Source organism: Notamacropus eugenii, chromosome 5 (genome assembly GCF_028372415.1).
Source record: "Notamacropus eugenii isolate mMacEug1 chromosome 5, mMacEug1.pri_v2, whole genome shotgun sequence".
NCBI classification, from domain to species: domain Eukaryota; kingdom Metazoa; phylum Chordata; class Mammalia; order Diprotodontia; family Macropodidae; genus Notamacropus; species Notamacropus eugenii.
This window is the reverse complement of record NC_092876.1, coordinates 404,981,266-404,998,433: the sequence shown is the minus strand read 5'-3', so window position 1 is coordinate 404,998,433 and position 17,168 is coordinate 404,981,266. Positions and strand designations below refer to the sequence as shown.

The following is a 17,168-nucleotide window of genomic DNA, read 5'->3' as shown; positions in this document are numbered from 1 at the left end:
TTGGTAGTTTGGTTGAGATAATACTAAATCTGGTCTGTAAATTAATTTAGATAAAACTTCCATTTTATTATTTTGACCTGGTCCTAGTAGGATCAATGAATACTCCACTAGCTATCTGCTATTTTCTTTATTTCTGTAAAGAACATTTTGTAATGATTATTTATATATCTTGAATATATCCTAATAGGTTGATTCCCAGATATTTTAAGCAATTTTCAGTTGTTTTAGATGAGATTATTCCACATTTTCCTCCTACTTTTTGTATTTCTATACAGAAATGCTGATAATTTTGTGGAATTATTATGTATCTTGCTACTTTACTGAACCTATTAGTCATTTCAATAAGTATCTGCTGATTCTCTTGGGATTCTAAGTAAATACATACATGTTGTATCTATCTACATACATATTGTCTATAAATAGGAATAATTCTATCTCATCTTTGTATCCACACCCACATAGACATTAATTTTTTTCCTTATCTTATTGATAATAGTAGCATTTCTGGAACTTTATAAAATAATGGAGAGAGTAGAAATCTTTGTTCTACCCCTATTTATTATGAAAGCTAGTATTTCTCTGTTGCAAATAACACTAGCTTTTAGTTCTGAATGCATACTTTTGTAATGTGTTAAAACGATCCTTCTGGGTCTATTTTTTTAGCATTTTACTTGAATGCACCATTTTGACAAAGATTGGATTTTTTTCTAAAATATATAGATGGCAACACCTGATTGCATAGGACCTTAATCTTCCTCTCTCAGAGCTGAAATGAAACTAACAAAAAGATTAAAAAAAAAGGGAAATGTAAAATTAGACTTGGGAAAAAATATGTTGGAAAGACATGATATCTTCTGAATGGGAACATTAAAGAATATACATATCTCTCACTACTATAGATTACTTAGACATGAATGGGCTACACGCTACTATATATATATATACATATATATGTATAGTGAGGAAATTACAACATAGTTACAGTGCATCAGCATGCTCAACTAATGCAGATTCCTCCCATGGGAAAGCCTAGAGGACATGCTTCTGGAAAAGTCATGATGGCATGCATCGGCAATACCTTGGAGAGATTTGAGCATACATAGATATTCTGTAATTAATTCTATTCTGCTAATCTCATGGTTAAAGAATGCCTTTTCGGTTATCGTGTTATCTAGAGCTGGGAGGGGGAGGGTATTCCAAAAGCATTAGCAAACAGAGCCTCCATCACATTCTATTTGACTCATTCTTTTCGGCAGCTCCATCCTTTGTTGACTCTTTCGCTGGTGTTCTGATCAGTCTCTCTCTTCCTCTTTCCATCTCCTCCTCCCTTTACCTTCAGGGGTAGCTAGGTGGTGCAGTGGATAGGGCACCAGTGCAGGAGTCAAGAGGACCTGAGTTCAAATCTCACCTCAGACACTTGACACTCACTAGCTGTGTGACCTTGGGCAAGTTACATAACCCCAGTTGCCTCATCCTGGGTCATCTCCAGTCATCCTGATGAATATCTGGTCACCGGATTTAGATGGCTCTGGAGGAGAAGTGACCTGCACATCCCTCCCTCACTCAAAACAGAAGTCAAGTGCAAGTCATGTCATTATTTCTCTTTTGGCATGGTCTTCTTCGGCAACAAAAGATGAAACACACACATCTCCCCTTTACCTTCTCAACATCTTTGATTATGCTTATTATCATTGGAACTACTTTAGCAAAGGCCTTAATTATCCTTCTCCCAAACTATTGCCATCATCCCATTACAAGTCTTTCCATTTCTGCCTTCTTTAGAAAGAACATGCCATAAGGGAAGAGTCCTGGTTCTCCCCATCAGACCCCTTTTCCACATGGCTGTTGCCATTGGATCAGCATTATTTTCCTATAAGTCAGAAAGTAGATATAAATCCAATTTTTGTTTGACAAAAGAAATGATCAGTCTATGGAGTTTCTAGCACAGGCCACTTGACATTGAAGCCACCACAGCGAAGAAAATTTTCATCACTCTTACACCAAAAATTCAGTTTTTTTGTAAAAAGTGTAAAAGGGAAATCAAAAAGGGCCACCATAATGCTACCAATTATTAACATCTACCTGAGATCTACTTGAGGTTAAGCTGGTCATTGTATAGTTAAGGAGATATGTGCAGCTGCTTTAACTAATTTTTAGGATCAGATTGCACGGTATAATGGACATGCCCACAGCAGATTAGAATCAGTGTAACATTTCTTCTGCACCACACAAGGACAATATAAAGCAATATTAAAGAAATATAGACTATAAGGATAAAGCCTAACACAGTAATAGAAATATTTACATACATCACCAAATCAGGGAGACACCAGCATCTGGGTTCACATACTAAGGAGTCCCTTGATTTCAGCTTCCAGAGTCCTGGCTAGGAAAGTAACTCAGGTAGAGCATCTTCTCCATGAATGGGACTCCAAAGAAAATAGAAGTTTTTCCAGATTATATTCAGTTTCAAACAAAGAAGGAATTCAGCATGATTTAGCTACTGGTAGGCTAGGTGCCAGAATATACCTATGTGACCTTGCACCTGATTGGCTTGGTGCCGGCGTTCTGTGTGATTCAGCACAGGATGTGTTGTGGCTGTGGACTGGACCAGAATTCAAAGGAGCAAGACATCTATAGTTGATGGGGCAAAATCTCTGTGTCCAAAAGGACACAGGATTGATTCCATGTATTCCTAGCAGGCTGGTTAAATCTTCCTGACCTTTTAGTCCTGGGAATGTGGCCCCCCTTCCAAGGAGAAAGAATATCATGTATAGTCACGTAGACCTATAAATGTACAGCGAAGATCTTTAATATTTCATTAACCTTTCAGTCATTAGGCAAAACACTGGGGTCTTCCATTATAAAAGATGACTTGGCTATTGTTTCATACTTCCCATCATAAAAGTGTTAATTCTTTATGGGGTTTTTTTTTTAGCTGAAATTTGGGACTTTGTGATTGCAAAACAAAAAGATGGCCAAAATCAACACTCAGCACTCCTATCCCACCACACACAGACTCTCAGTCAGGACCATTGATGAAGACCTAGAAAGAGTTGAAAATGGCACCAGCAGGTAAGCTATGACATTCTGTTTTGGGCCTAGAATGGGGAAAATAGCTGATATTTTTCATGCATAACTTCCAAAGACTGTGACACTGACTAAGGTAACCCCACAACTGTCCATTAGACAATTGCATTTGTTACCATCCTGCTCTCTGCTGCCAGGCACCTTTTTAGGATGACAACTGGGAGAGAAATAGGTGGTAGAAAAAAGAATAGATAGCTGTAGGCTACATACCGAATGAGATTTCATCATCATTCAATTCTCCTTTTTTTATCTGTCTGTAAGCTAGAATTTCCCAAGCACATGACCTTATACTCTCATCGATATTCAGGAACATCTCACATTTACTTCAAGGATGACAAAAGGGGTGAAAATTCATAAGTCACAATTTAACTGACCCACCACCTGCACTGCTTCTTCCAGCCTCATTTAACCTTTTTATCTATGCCCTCAAAATATAGTTGCACCACATCTCTGCTCATAATGACACATAAGCTGATCTGGTCATCATTCTAACAGCTCAAATTCCCCTTGTCTGATTCTCTTAAATACTAGCTTGCAAGCCCATGAGGAAGTGCTCATGTTCACACTTCCAGTGATAGAGAGATATGGTAAGAAGAAATAGAGGAAGAGAAATTTTTTCTTTGTTTGTTTTTTAACTGACACTGCAAACTTTGGTTGCTTGGAATGATGACAATTTATTTCACCTGTTTTGTGAAGCTTGATTTATCATGCTTTCTAACATATTTCCTCCATAGTTTCACTTTATTGATCTGATCATTCAGCATGTTGTCTCCTGACAGGCTTCATGACAAAAATCTGAAAGACTCAAGTGTTGGGGGGGAGGGGAGGAGGAACCAGTATTGGTTTTATCTTCTTGCCTCTAGAGTCCCATCCAAGGACTCCCTCCACCCTCTTCCCTCCTATATGCTCACTATGGTTGCTTTTACTTTGGAATTTGGGAAGGAAAAGAAGAGAGAGAATGAAAATGGTAAGTTAGGAGGACAGAATAAAAAGAGGTGATTCGCATGAGAGGGAAAAACCAAAAGGGGATGGCATGGCTCCTATCTATTCATAAGTGGGGGAATGGAACTGGAACCACCATGAACAATGACTCTCATTTCAGAGCCTCCCCACTCAAGCACTGTTTACCATAATATAAAGAGGTTCTACAATATGGGGAGTGGAGGATAGGATAAGAGAAATAAGAACTATGTCCTAGTATGTAACAGTTTTCGCCCTTGCTAGTAGATGTTTTGTGCATGGGAGATGCTCATAGGCTTTACATAAACACTATTCTATGTACAAAACTTCAGAATCAGATCCAGCATTAGCTAGGGGGAACATGGCTTTTCCCCAGGATACTGACACTGAGACATGTGGGCTTTCTTTCTGGGAAGATAGGCTTTCTGACCATAGAGGCTTCATTTTTCAAATTCTTGAGCAGTATAATGGCATGACCAGAACTGAAAGCAGTGCATAGTTTGGCTAATAGAAGAGAGTTCAAGCAGAAAGACCTGTAAGGGTACTATTGAAATATTTTGGGGGTGGGGCTATCATTAAGACCTTTATTAAAATAGTGGCAGTGGTAATAAGTATGTCAAAGATGTAGAGGTAGAATCAATAGAATTTGGTAACTATGAGATAAGACGGGAGATACCAAATGAGAGAATGTCAACTGAGCCACAGCTAGATGGAGAAGTTCTGTAGGCAGTTAGAGGTGTGGGTCTGGAATTCAGAAGAGAAAACAGGACCACAACATAAACTTGAGAACCATCTTTATAGAGGGAATGGTTGAAGCTATAAGAATGAATGACATTCCCAAAGGAGAGAATATATAAGCAGAGGGACCGGAGATAAATCTTGGAGAAATACCAACATTTAATGATCAGGAACAGGTATAGGATGACTAATTATAGAAAATAGAAGGAGATATTTTGATGTTTCTGATGCCAAGAGAGAAGAGCATATCTTTTAGGGGAGGGTGATTAAAAGTGTCAAAAACTATCAAGCGCAAGATGTGAAATGAGCTTAAAAGGCCATTGGATTGGCAGAAAGGTTGGACCAAGTCATATCTCCACCAGACTATACCAATATTTCATATTAGCTTACCTTTCTTCCTATGGCCATGGTCATTAGATTTTGTAATTAGGAAGTTATTGGTGATGTTTGAGAAAGCTGTTTCAATAACATTTTGACAGTGAAATCCCAGTAACATAGAGGTTGAGAAGGGAGTGGATAGTATAGAAGGGAAAATATCAATTGTAGGTGACTTTTTCAACACACTTAGCAGTGAAGGAGAGAAGCATCATAGGACAGTAGATAGACAGTAAAGATCAAAAAAAAAAATGTTTTTTTTTAGGATTTTGGAGACCTGAGCATATTTTTAAGGAAATGGGGAGGAGCCAAACAGTGGTAAAAAGAGGATAGGGATAGGAACTAGACCTAGTATTCTGGACTAGGACTGAACTTTGTGAATTTAGCAGAGGGAATTCATGAGTGAAGAAACTTCCTCTACCAATTAAGGTTGATAACCTTCTCTGCTACTTATGGTCTTAGAGAATTGCCTACAAAACTGAAAACTGTGGGGAAACTTTAAGATCAAAGAGACATTAAAAAGGAAGGAATTGAAGGTATCTGGTATGCCTGCTATAGTGGATTCCTAGAGGAAACAGGAAAGTATAGAAAGGTTATTTCTCCTTGGCTATAGGAATTCCTCCTCTTCTTTGATAAGAGAGAAAGAAAATATAGGTGATAGTAGTGAGAAATTATGAAAATTAGAAGAGGGGAGTTAGAAAAGCTCACACTGAATGACTCAATCTTCCCAGTACAGTAGGAAAATATGTCATCTGGCATAAGTATCTAGAGTGTGTGTGCATTGGGGATTGGGCAGGGGTCAAAACTGAGTGAAAAGAGAGAAGGAAAGTTTTGGAATGGTCATTATGAAGAATGAGATAGGGAGTTGATAAAGAGAGAGTATAAGGTTGTTGAGCAATAGCTAATGCAGATGTGAGATTATGTCCCGTGAATTTGTTGTCTAAAAAAATCACATTGTTTTTATCCAGTATTTCTCAGTAGCCCTGGAATAGCTGTGAGGGAGCTGAAAGATAGGGATTACCTAAGCTTTTAGATTTGCAAGTCATGAATTACAGAAGGTCATGCTCAGAAAAGACTCTAGCGCCATGGTTAGTGAAACATTAAAGTTGCCAACTAGGGAAGGGGTCAGAGCTGAGTATAGAAGCAAGCAAAGCCAGACTGTAGGAGACTGATGGATGGAAATCATGATGTGATCAAAATATAAGGAAAGGTAAAGGAATAGAAGGCTATGTAGAGATGAAATTTAAATTACAAAATTTTGAATTGATACATTTCTAAGATAATAAGATCTTAAAATAAATCTATGTAAAATCTAAGATATGACTACATCAAAATGGGATGGAATTATTGTGATGAAGTAATTCATTGGAGTTGAGGAAGTTAAGGATTTGTGTAATAAGGTTGCTAGAACCTTCTAAACATGAATAGTGAAATCCTTGATGATAGCAGGGAACAGGATGGAGAAGAATTTTGTGAGTCAGGTGCTGAAGTCTGAGAAAAAGTAAGGAGAATGATTTGGAGGTCAACGTGACAACAATGAAGATATAGAAAAGGTACAATCAACTATTTGGACATTGAGATGGGATGGATTATTGACAAATCATGGTAAGAATTTCTAGCTTGAATGACTGTAAGGGAAGGGTTGCATGTCCAGAGACATCCTGATTCAGTTTCAGTTTGGATTTGAAGTCAGAAGTTCTGGATCCAAATCCCAATGCTGCCACTTCCTATATATATGACCTCATTTCCTCTCTCTGGTTCTTAGTTTCCCCATCTATAAAATGAGGAGTTTGAATTAGATGACCTATAAAGTTCTTTTCCATTCTAGATCTTTGATCCTATGAAATTGAGATGCTAAGATTATCATGAGAAGGATATTGGTTTTAGGCTTATCCCTCATGATGACAGTGGAATTGTCAAGATCTCTTCCTTGGAAAGAGAGAGGTAGGGCAAAGGTACCAGGCAAATGGGCAACTGAGACCACACCATGGTCACTGTTGCTTTGGCAGCTTCATTGTTGGATCAATTTCACTGACTTGCAATATGTCATGTTCGCCTTGGCCACAGTACACAGAATAAAACTGGGTTCAAAGTTCTGTAGCACACATCAGCAATATCAATGTTGGCCCATTGGCAAGAGAACACACAGCTGGGGCAGTGGGGTGGCGTAGTGGGGTAGAATGCTGTCCCTAGAGTCAGGAAGAGCTGAGTTCAAATGCAGCCTCAGACACTTACTAGCTCTGTGATCTTGGGCAAGTCAGTTAGCCTTGGTTTGCCTCAGTTTGCTCATTTGTAAAATGGAGGTAATAATATCAACAACCTCCCAGGGTTTTGTGAAGATCAAATGAGATAAGAATGATAAAGTGACTGGCACAGTACCTCACACATAGTATATATGTGCTATATAAATGTTAGCTATTATTAAAATTACAACTGGAACTTTTTCAGGAAGTAGTGGGTCACTATACTGAGCCACCTACTCATGGTGTCCCTTGTTTCCAAGGGAAGCAATTTATTAGCTAGCTGCAGAGGAACGGGCTCTTGTGAGATATGTTTGTGTAATTATCCTTGCAGTGGCAGCCGTGGCAGGAATCATCAATCTGCAAACATTTATTAAGTTCCTACTATGTTGTGTTAGGCATTGGACATACAAAGAACAGTGAAATTTAACCTGCACAAATATATTGATATATACTCAATATATGCCAAGGGTATTATCAGGTGAAGGCAACAGCAGAGGTTTTATGTAAAAGCTGACGTGAATGCTGAGGTTTGAAGACAATAAAGGATTCTACCTTTAAGAGGCAAAGGTAAGAAGATAGTGTCTTCAGACATAAGGGAGTGCTCTGGAAAGGTCCAAACTTGATCTGGATACTTATTTGCTTTGATTACTGATAAAATCAGCATTTTGGAATTGACTTTCTTCCTCTTCTGTTTTCTCCCAATAGTATCCATACAATTAGATTCATCTCAAAGCCCACCCTTCTCTGCAAAAGTCTTCCCTAAAAATGTCTAGATAAAACCATAAAACCCAATTGCTAACCATAAAACAGAAAAAAAAAAAAATGAAGGTTGCCAAATACAAAAACAAGCTTGGTCCCAGAGAAGAGATAAAAGAAGACACCTTCCCCCTCTCCTCTGTAGAAGTCAGGATACATGAGTGCGGAATCTTGTGAATAATGACAATTTTTTTAATGTGTTGATCACTTTTGCTGAATTTTCCCCTTTCACTCTCTTTTTCAAAAAAAATATTTGTTATAAGGAATAGCTCTCTGGAAAAGGGAGGGAAGGAGATACAAGGGGAAATTTAGGTGATGTAAAAAAAAAAGATAGCAATAAAAAAAACTATTAAATGACTATAAAAGATACCTGGTATAGTGTAGAAGGGAGAATCATCATGAGCAAGGTGTCTGAAAATTTACAAAAGAAAATATCAGGAAAGAGAATCAGTCACTGTGGTCTGACATATTTATATAACAATTCAAAAAATATAGGTAAAAAAATGAAATTGAATTTTAACCCAAGGAGGTAAATAAGCTCTAATATTTATCACTGAGATTCAGTAGTATGACATCAACTAAAATATACCAATGTAACAACATACCTTGTTTGACAAAAAGCAATATGGCAAAAATAGTGGTGGAAAACTATATCTTGTTCAAAAGCAGCAAGATATAATCACAAGAGGATGGTGGCATACCATTTATGTCAAGAAGATAAACACTTATTTAGAAACTCATAAAGCTGAATGTAAAGGCATAGCAGAGAATATTTGGATAAAGATAAACAGAGTGATTGGAAGTAGCAACAGAAGTGCTGTCCTTGTAGGGAGTGGGGGTGGGGGACACTTGGTCAGATAATGCTTGCCTGCATCAGGTTGATTCTTTCCTAATAAAGATGAGAAAATGAACACACACACACACACATATATATATAATATATATATGTCCATATCAATATATATATATAGCATAGTGATAGAGAACTTCATCTACAGGATGAGAGAGAATTGACTCAAACACAGTTCATGTCAAAATAATAGTCAAGATGAATCAAAAATTAAATGTGGCAGCCAAAAAACCCTTAATAAAATCACATGTAGCTTTAGAGAAGCACAATGTCCTGTATAAAATAGCAGATACATCTATGGGACTGTGTGCAGTCAAATCCCATCTAGAATATTGTGTTCTGTTTTAGATGTTACCATGGGTATGTGTTCTGGGTAAGCCTAAACACACGGTAATGTCTCAGAAAAAAATGATATTCTCTATCTCTGTTTTAATGTCTGCATTTTTTAATTGTTAATTTAAAAAAAAAGTTTGTTTTTCAGTTGTATCCAACTCTTTGTGATCCCTTTTGGGGTTGTCTTGGCAAAGATAAGTAGTTTTTCATTTCCTTCTCCAGCTCATTTTAAAGATGGGGAAACGGAGGCAAAAAGGGTGAAGTGACTTTCCCAGGGTCACACAACCAGTAAGTGTCTGAGACCATATTTGAACTCAGAAAGATGAGTCTTCTTAACTCCTGGTCTGGTACTCTAACTTAAGTTTACTTAAGTTTGAATTTCTTTAGTTTCTTTGATGACTACAAAATCCATCCTCTGGGATTGAATATTTGTCTTCTAAAAATAAATTTCCTGGATTCATATGCTAATGAATTGTGCTGCACTCATCTATGGATGCTTCTTTTAGAGAGAGAAATTGGCAAATTGGAATGCAATTTGGTGAAAGTGATTAGAATGAGAAAAGGTATGGAAATGCGATGTATGAGGAACAGTTGAAAGAATTTGGGAAGTTTATCCTGGAGAAGAAATAACTTAAAGGAGCCATGATAGTTACTTCCACATATTTAAATGACTGTCACATGTAAGAGGAGTTACACTGATGTTTGTACTAGTCCAGAGGGTAAAACTAGAACCAATGAAAGAACTTTTTTTTTCTTACCAATTTGAGTTGTTCCCACAGGAAAGGGGCTGCCTAATTAGGTGGTAAGTTCCCTGTCAGTGGGAGTATTCAAGTAGAATTTGAGGACCCCCTGTCAGAGATGGTATAGAAAGAATTCCCACATGAGAGGAAAGTTGTACTACTTAATCTGTTAAGATTCCTCCTAATTCTGGGAGATAAAAGGAATGAATATGACAATTTCTTGTGTGACACATTTTAATTTATTTTCTAAAACATGAAAAAGATAATAATTAAAATATAGGTAAGAGAGTATCAGAGATAAAATAGGTGGTTTATATTCTACAACTGAATGATTTATTGGAATTCCTGACATTTTAGAAAATTTACAGAAGGGGAAAAGGAAGGGTTTGTAAAACATTAAGACATAAATATTTGAGGTTCTTTGTGGAGGAATATGGAATCACAGAATGTTAAAATGGAAAAGAGACCTTAGAGATCATGTAATATAAACCCTGTATTTTACAGATGATGAGATTGTTGCCAGGGAAGGGGAAATGACATGCCCACAGTCACATGGGTAGCAAGTAATTAGCAGAGGGGACTCAAACCCAAGTCAGCGCTCCCTTCACTATACCCTTCTGACCTCCAGTTTATATGTAGACAACCTTGAATATTAAGCACTATTCATGATAAAAAATTCAGAGTATTTATTATGCATCTCTCTGTGGTTGATACTTTAATAAATGCTGGATTGTTGTTGTTGTTTAGCTGTTTTTCGATTGTAACTGACTTTTTTCATGACCCCTTTTGAGGTTTTTTGGTACTGGAGTGGTTTGCCATTTCCTTCTCCATCTCATTTTACAGATAAGGAAACTGAGACCACAGGGTTAAATTACTTGCCCATTGTCACACAGCTAGATATGTGTCTGAGGCTGGATTTGAGCTCTTCCTAACTCCAAGCCCAACATTCTATCTAATGGTGCTACGTAGTTTCTAGTACATGCTTTATGGGAGTGAAATGAGCAAACTCAGCCTCTGCTCTCTCGACACTAAACAACCTAACTATTTTTATTTTCTTCCATTTCCCAAGGAAAAGATGTAAAGAGGGGGGAAAAGATTTACTTGAACAAAAATTTATTTCCCCTAAATAAAAATACCCCAAACCAAAAGATTTCTTGGTTTTCCCTTCTTTAAACTTTTTTTTTTATCAGTTCTGCTGTTTAGTTATTTCTTGGTGTATTTTGATGAGGAGGTGTCAAATAAATATCTAAGCACAGAGAATTAAACCCAGACCAGGGATACCTGAAATCCCAAATTAATCTCTTCATTTCGTTATTCTTATTATGTTTTTGGCTGGAAGATTTATGTCCAAAGAAAAATAGGGTCCACTCTAATGTTTCTCCCTGCATGGTGCCACATTTCTCAATTTTCACCAAAGAAAGCTTATTTACCACTTCTATTTCCAGGGAAGTAGGCTTAAAATACAGTGCTTTGGTTACTGGCCAAATGGGAACAAGTCAGTTGGCAGATTTGATTCAAGTTGTTAAGATCTTTCAAAGAAAGGAAGGAAGGAAGGAAGGGAGAAAGGGAGGGAGAAAAGGAGGGAGGGAGAGAGGGAGGGAGGGGGAAAGGGGAAAGGAGAAAGGAGGGAGGGAAAAGGGAGGAAAGGAGGGAAGGAGGGAGAGAAAGAAAAACAAGACAAAGAGAGAAAGGAAAGGAAAAGAAACAAAAGAAAAGGAAGGGAAAGGAAAGGAAAAGATAAAGGAAAGAAAAAGGAAAGGAGAGGAGAGGAGAGAAGAGGAGAGGAGAGGAGAGGAGAGGAGAGGAGAGGAGAGGAGAGGAGGGGAGGGGAGGGGAGGGGAGGAGAGAGGAGGGGAGAGGAGAGGAGGGGAAAGGAGAGGACGGGAGAGGAGAGGAGGGGAAAGGAGAGGACGGGAGAAGAGAGGAGAGGAGAGGAGAGGAGAGGAGAGGAGAGGAGAGGAGAGGAGAGGAGAGGAGAGGAGAGGAGAGGAGAGGAAAGGAAAGGAAAGGAAAGGAAAGGAAAGGAAAGGAAAGGAAAGGAAAGGAAAGGAAAGGAAAGGAAAGGAAAGGAAAGGAAAGGAAAGGAAAGGAAAGGAAAGGAAAGGAAAGGAAAGGAAAGGAAAGGAAAGGAAAGGAAAGGAAAGGAAAGGAAAGGAAAGGAAGAACTGTTTAACAAAAAGTGCTGGGGAAATTAGAAAAAGTATGGCAGAAATTAGGCATAGACCAACATCTTAAACTGTATACCAAGATAAAGTCAAAATGGGTGCACTATTTAAACATAAGGACTGATACTGTAAGCAAACTAGGAGAGAAGGGAACAGTTTACCTGTCAGATCTATGGAGAAGGGAAGAATTTATGACCTAACAAGAGACAGAGAACATTATGAAATGCAAAATGGATGATTTTGATTATAGTAAATTGAAAAGGTTTTGCACAAAGCCAATATAACCAAGATTAGAAAGGAAACAGAAAGCTGGGAAGCAATTTTCATAGCTAGTGTCTCTGATAAAGGCCTCATTTCTAAAATATATAGAGAACTGAGTCAAATTTATAAGAATACAAGTCATTCCTCAATTGACAAATGGTCAAAGGATATGAACAGGCAGTTTTCAGATGAAGAAATCAGAGATATCTATAGTCATATATGAAAAAATGTTCTAAATCACTATTGATTAGAGAGATGCAAATCAAAACAACTCTGCGGTACCACCTATCAGACTGACTAACATGACAAAACAGGAAAATAATAAATGTTGGAGAAGATATGGGAGAGTGGGAACACTAGTTCATTGTTGGTGGAGTTGTGAACTCTAATACAATACAACCATTCTGGAGCGCAATTTGGAAGTATGCCCACGGTGCTATAAAACTGTGCGTATCCTTTGACCCAGCTATACCACTTCTAGGTCTGTCTCTCAAAGAGATTATAAAAAAATGGAAAGGACTCACATGTACAAAAATATTTATAGCAGTTCTTTTTATGGTGGCCAAGAATTGGAAATTGAGAGGATGCCCATCAATGGAGGAATGACTGAACAAGTTGTGGTATATGAACATAATGGAATACTTATTGTTCCATAAGCAATGATGAGCAGGCAGACTTCAGAAAAACCTGGAAAGACTTATAAGAACTGATAATGAGTGAACAGAACTAGGAGAACATTGTACACAGTAACAGTAGCATCGTGCAGATAGACTCAGCTCTTCTCTACAATACTGTGATCCAAGACAATTCCAAAAGACTCGTGATGGAAAATATTATTATACTACTTTTCTCTGCCTCATAGAATCCTTCCATTCCTTTAAAGTGTAAGTCAAACAACAATTTCTGCATGAAACCTTTCCTGATCCCAACTTAGTGCCCTTCTCTGCCTTAGTATCTGATATTTAACTACTTTGTATATGGTTAGTATATGTGCTGTAAAGGCCACTAGGACCTCTTCCATCCTTATCAAGAGGAGTGCTAACCTTCTCTCCTTTCATACAACTTTGTACATGGAAATGGTTCTGGAGGAAAGGTGAGACTTGCACAGCCCTCCCTCACTCAAAACAAAGTCAAGTGCAAGTCATGTCATCATTTCACTGATGGCATGGTCTTCTTTGGCAACGAAGGAGAACACAATAATCTGTGAGTTGATGCAGCTGCCTGAATGGGGATCCAGTGAGCTGGGTAACTCAGCTCCTCCTCTCCTGTCTGTCTCCCCCTCCCCTTCCTTCTCTCCAAAGGAAGGTAAATTTGGATGTCCAGAAGATACCTAGTTGATTTGGTTTTTACTGGCTAGATTCCTGCCTTTCCTTGCCTTGTCTTGCCTTGCCTTGCCTTCCCTTGCCTTGTCTTGCCTTCCCTTGCCTTCCCTTGCCTTGCGTTTCCCTTGCCTTTGCCTTGCCTTGCCTTGCCTTGCCTTCTCTTGCCTTCCCTTACCTTCCCTTGCTTTGCCTTTCCCTTGCCTTTGCCTTGCCTTTGCCTTGTCTTGCCTTGCCTTTCCCAAAACCTTAAACCAACTGCACTCTGAAGCTCATACATTGGACAACACTAGGCCCCTGCCTAAGGGCTCTCTTCTGGACCCTCCTGACTTAAGAGTGATTATCAATAGTAACTGTTGCTGTTTCTCTCCTAGCCTGATGTCTTTCTTTTTCTTTGCTTCATTAAAGGGGTCATGCCCCAGTTACTTCTTAAACAGGCCTATTCAGTGAATGGGTGCTGCCTCACCCTAAGTGAGTACCTGCATAGACCTTGGCCCAAAGGGACCAAGGTCTCCCAGTGCATCCTGGGTCATCTTCTCTCATCCTGATGAATATCTGGTCACAGGATTCAGATGGCTCTGCAGAACAAGTGAGGCTGGTGACCTTACACAGCTCTCCCTCATTCAAAACAAAGTCAAGTGCAAGTCATATCATCATTCCTCTGATGGCATGGTCTTCTTCGGCAATGAAGGACAAACACAACAGCAACAACAACTTTGTATATAAGTAAATGTGTATTAATTTTAAATTTGTTCTATATGTATGATATGCACTTGTTGCCCCCTCCACTAGAATGTAAGCTGACTGCTAGTAGAGATCATTTCATTCTTTATCTTGAATTCTTTAGTGTATCCCTGCTTAATGAATACTTTTAACTTGACTTGGTTACTCTGCTTTTATTTAGAGCCCAAGTGGTGTGATTCGATCTTCGCAACCCCATCCTAAATATTTCTTGTGTGGTGCCATCTGCATTCATGAAATAGCACAAAGCCCCCAGTCCTCTCTAATTGATTGAGAGGATTATTCATATATTGTTGGAAAATTCCTTGACATTTCTGTTAATTGATTACTTGATTCAGTGGAAATGTCTGGTTCTTCCCTGATTTCATTAATTGAGGTGAGGGCGGATCCTTTACGTTAACAACAAACCAAAGATTCAAGGAGGAGGAAGTGAGGAAGGAGTCCAGACACATGGGATAGGCAGTACATAGGTTTAGAGACAGAAGGCAGAATGTCATATATGGAAAACGGTATGGGTAAGTAGGTCAGTTTGGCTAGAAGCAGAGAATAGAAGTAGAGGGAGTCATGTGAAATAAGTCTGGAAAGGTAGGTTTGAACCAGAATGTATAGCTTCAAATGCCAAACTACTGAGTTTGTGTTTTATTCTGAAGGCAATAGAGAGCCATTAGAGATTCTTGAGCACAGGAGGTGATATGGTAAGAGCTGTGATTTAGAGAAATTCTTTTGGCCACCAGGTGGACAGAGAGACCAGAAGTCATAGATCAAGTCTAAAATAAATATACAGCTGGATAGAACATTATAGACCATGTGGTTTAACTCCCTCTTATGAAATCTGATGCAATCAAGACTTAGAGTGATAATGTGGCTTGCTCAGAATGTCTAATGATGAGTCAAGAAGGAGATGTTTCCATGGGAAACACTACAGGAGATCACTGGACTTGGATTCTCTTGTCCTTTAAACTCCACCTCTTTGGTGGAAGTTTCCCTGAATTGTTTGCTCACTGTTTGTCTGGTTCACCTGTGGGAGTACTGCCATTTCTCTTGGCCCAGATCTATTCTGCTCACTTTATGACTGGCATCAAGCAGTACCAAACTGGGAAGTCCTTAAACAGAACTGGGAAGTAGGCAAAGCTGGATTTCAGTACCTGTGGCCTCAATGGCACTCACTATTCTTTACCCAGGTTCCAAGATCCTTCTTACTCCCTTTTCTCCTTATCAAAACCTGTTCTCAAGAATAAACCCAAAGAACTCATTCATAAAGTTGTAAAAGACTGTAAGACTTAATGTGCTGTCTCACTCTGGGAGTGTTTTCATTTAACAAGCAAAGAAATAAAAGCCCAGCAGATTTCAGTGGGAATTTGAGGTTTCAGTAAGCAAGTTTGAAGATATTTTTGGGGACAGGAGACCTGCCCATCTCTTTTTTAAGTCCCACTGTGTAGGATTCCTAGTTTCTCAAGCCTGGGCTGGCATTAAATTTGAATAGTAGTACAGAAATTCAACCATTCTAAATATGTTTTTTATCTATTCACCATCTTGTTCATAAATTATTTTGTAATCATACTACTACTACTACTACTACTATTACAACTACTACTACTTTCAGTTGTTTTCCATTGCATCCAACTCTTTATGACCCCATTTGGGGTTTTCTTGGCAGAGATACTGGAGTGGTTTACCATTTCTTTCTCCAGCTCATTTTACAGATGAGGAAACTGAGGCAGACAGGGTTAAGTGACTTGCCAAGGATCGCACAGCTGGTAAGTGTCTAAGACCAGATTTGAACTCAGGAAGATGAGTCTTCTTGACTCTAGGCCTGGCTCTAGGTCTACTGCACCACCTAACTATCCTGTCTGTGATCATAAAGCACTTTAAAAAAATTAATGAGAATCACAAAATTGCAGACTGGGAAGAAACTTCAGGCATCATCTAGTTTAACCCATATTACCCATACAGTACTCCTTTCAAGGACATCCCCAGCAACTAGTCAGCAGTACTTGTCTACAGCCTATAGTGGTGAGTAGAAAAGCAGCTGCAGCATAGTTTAGAGGGATCAAACAAATAACCTGTGGGCTGTATAGAGCTCCTGACCCTCCTGAGTGCATCCAAACCAAATTAAAATGTAATTGAGAAATATTTGACAAAATAAATAAAAATACAATAAAACATAAATAAAAGTACATTTAAAAACTAAATCAATATTCAGCCCACAGGGATCCTTATGTATGTGGTATCTTTTTCTATTTGACACCACTGACACCACTGGTGTGGTTGATAGAGAGCTGGTCTTCTTTGGGAAAAACTGGCTTCAACATCAGTCTTTGACCATGGCTGGGTGACCTTGGGTAAGTCACTTAAACTTTCTGAGTCTCATCTGTAAAATGAAAGGGGTGGATTAGATGACCTTTGCAGTCTTTTCTAGCTGTGGATAATTAATAATTACTGAGAAAACAATCTGAGTTATACTATTTATTGGCTAAATAGGCATAATAAATGGGTCAGTGGACTTGCCGATCAGTCCAAAGACCCCGAATGGAGACAGATTTTTATGTATAAAAAATAATTACTCATATAAGAACAATTAATTAAAAGAAAATAAT

General features: G+C 38.4%; 1 protein-coding gene and 1 pseudogene across 1 annotated transcript in view; one reads left to right on the top strand and one right to left on the bottom strand.

The window, feature by feature from the left end:
- The first annotated feature begins 2,943 nt into the window (after positions 1 to 2,943).
- CNGA3 (cyclic nucleotide gated channel subunit alpha 3) overlaps positions 2,944 to 17,168 on the top strand; it is a 55,592-nt gene continuing 41,367 nt past the window's right edge. The window contains exon 1 of the mRNA XM_072614593.1: positions 2,944 to 3,075. Coding sequence (XP_072470694.1) covers positions 2,975 to 3,075 — 101 coding nt within the window. The 5' untranslated portion in view covers positions 2,944 to 2,974. The remainder of the gene's footprint in view (positions 3,076 to 17,168) is intronic.
- Positions 13,465 to 13,576, bottom strand: LOC140509417 (U6atac minor spliceosomal RNA; annotated as a pseudogene).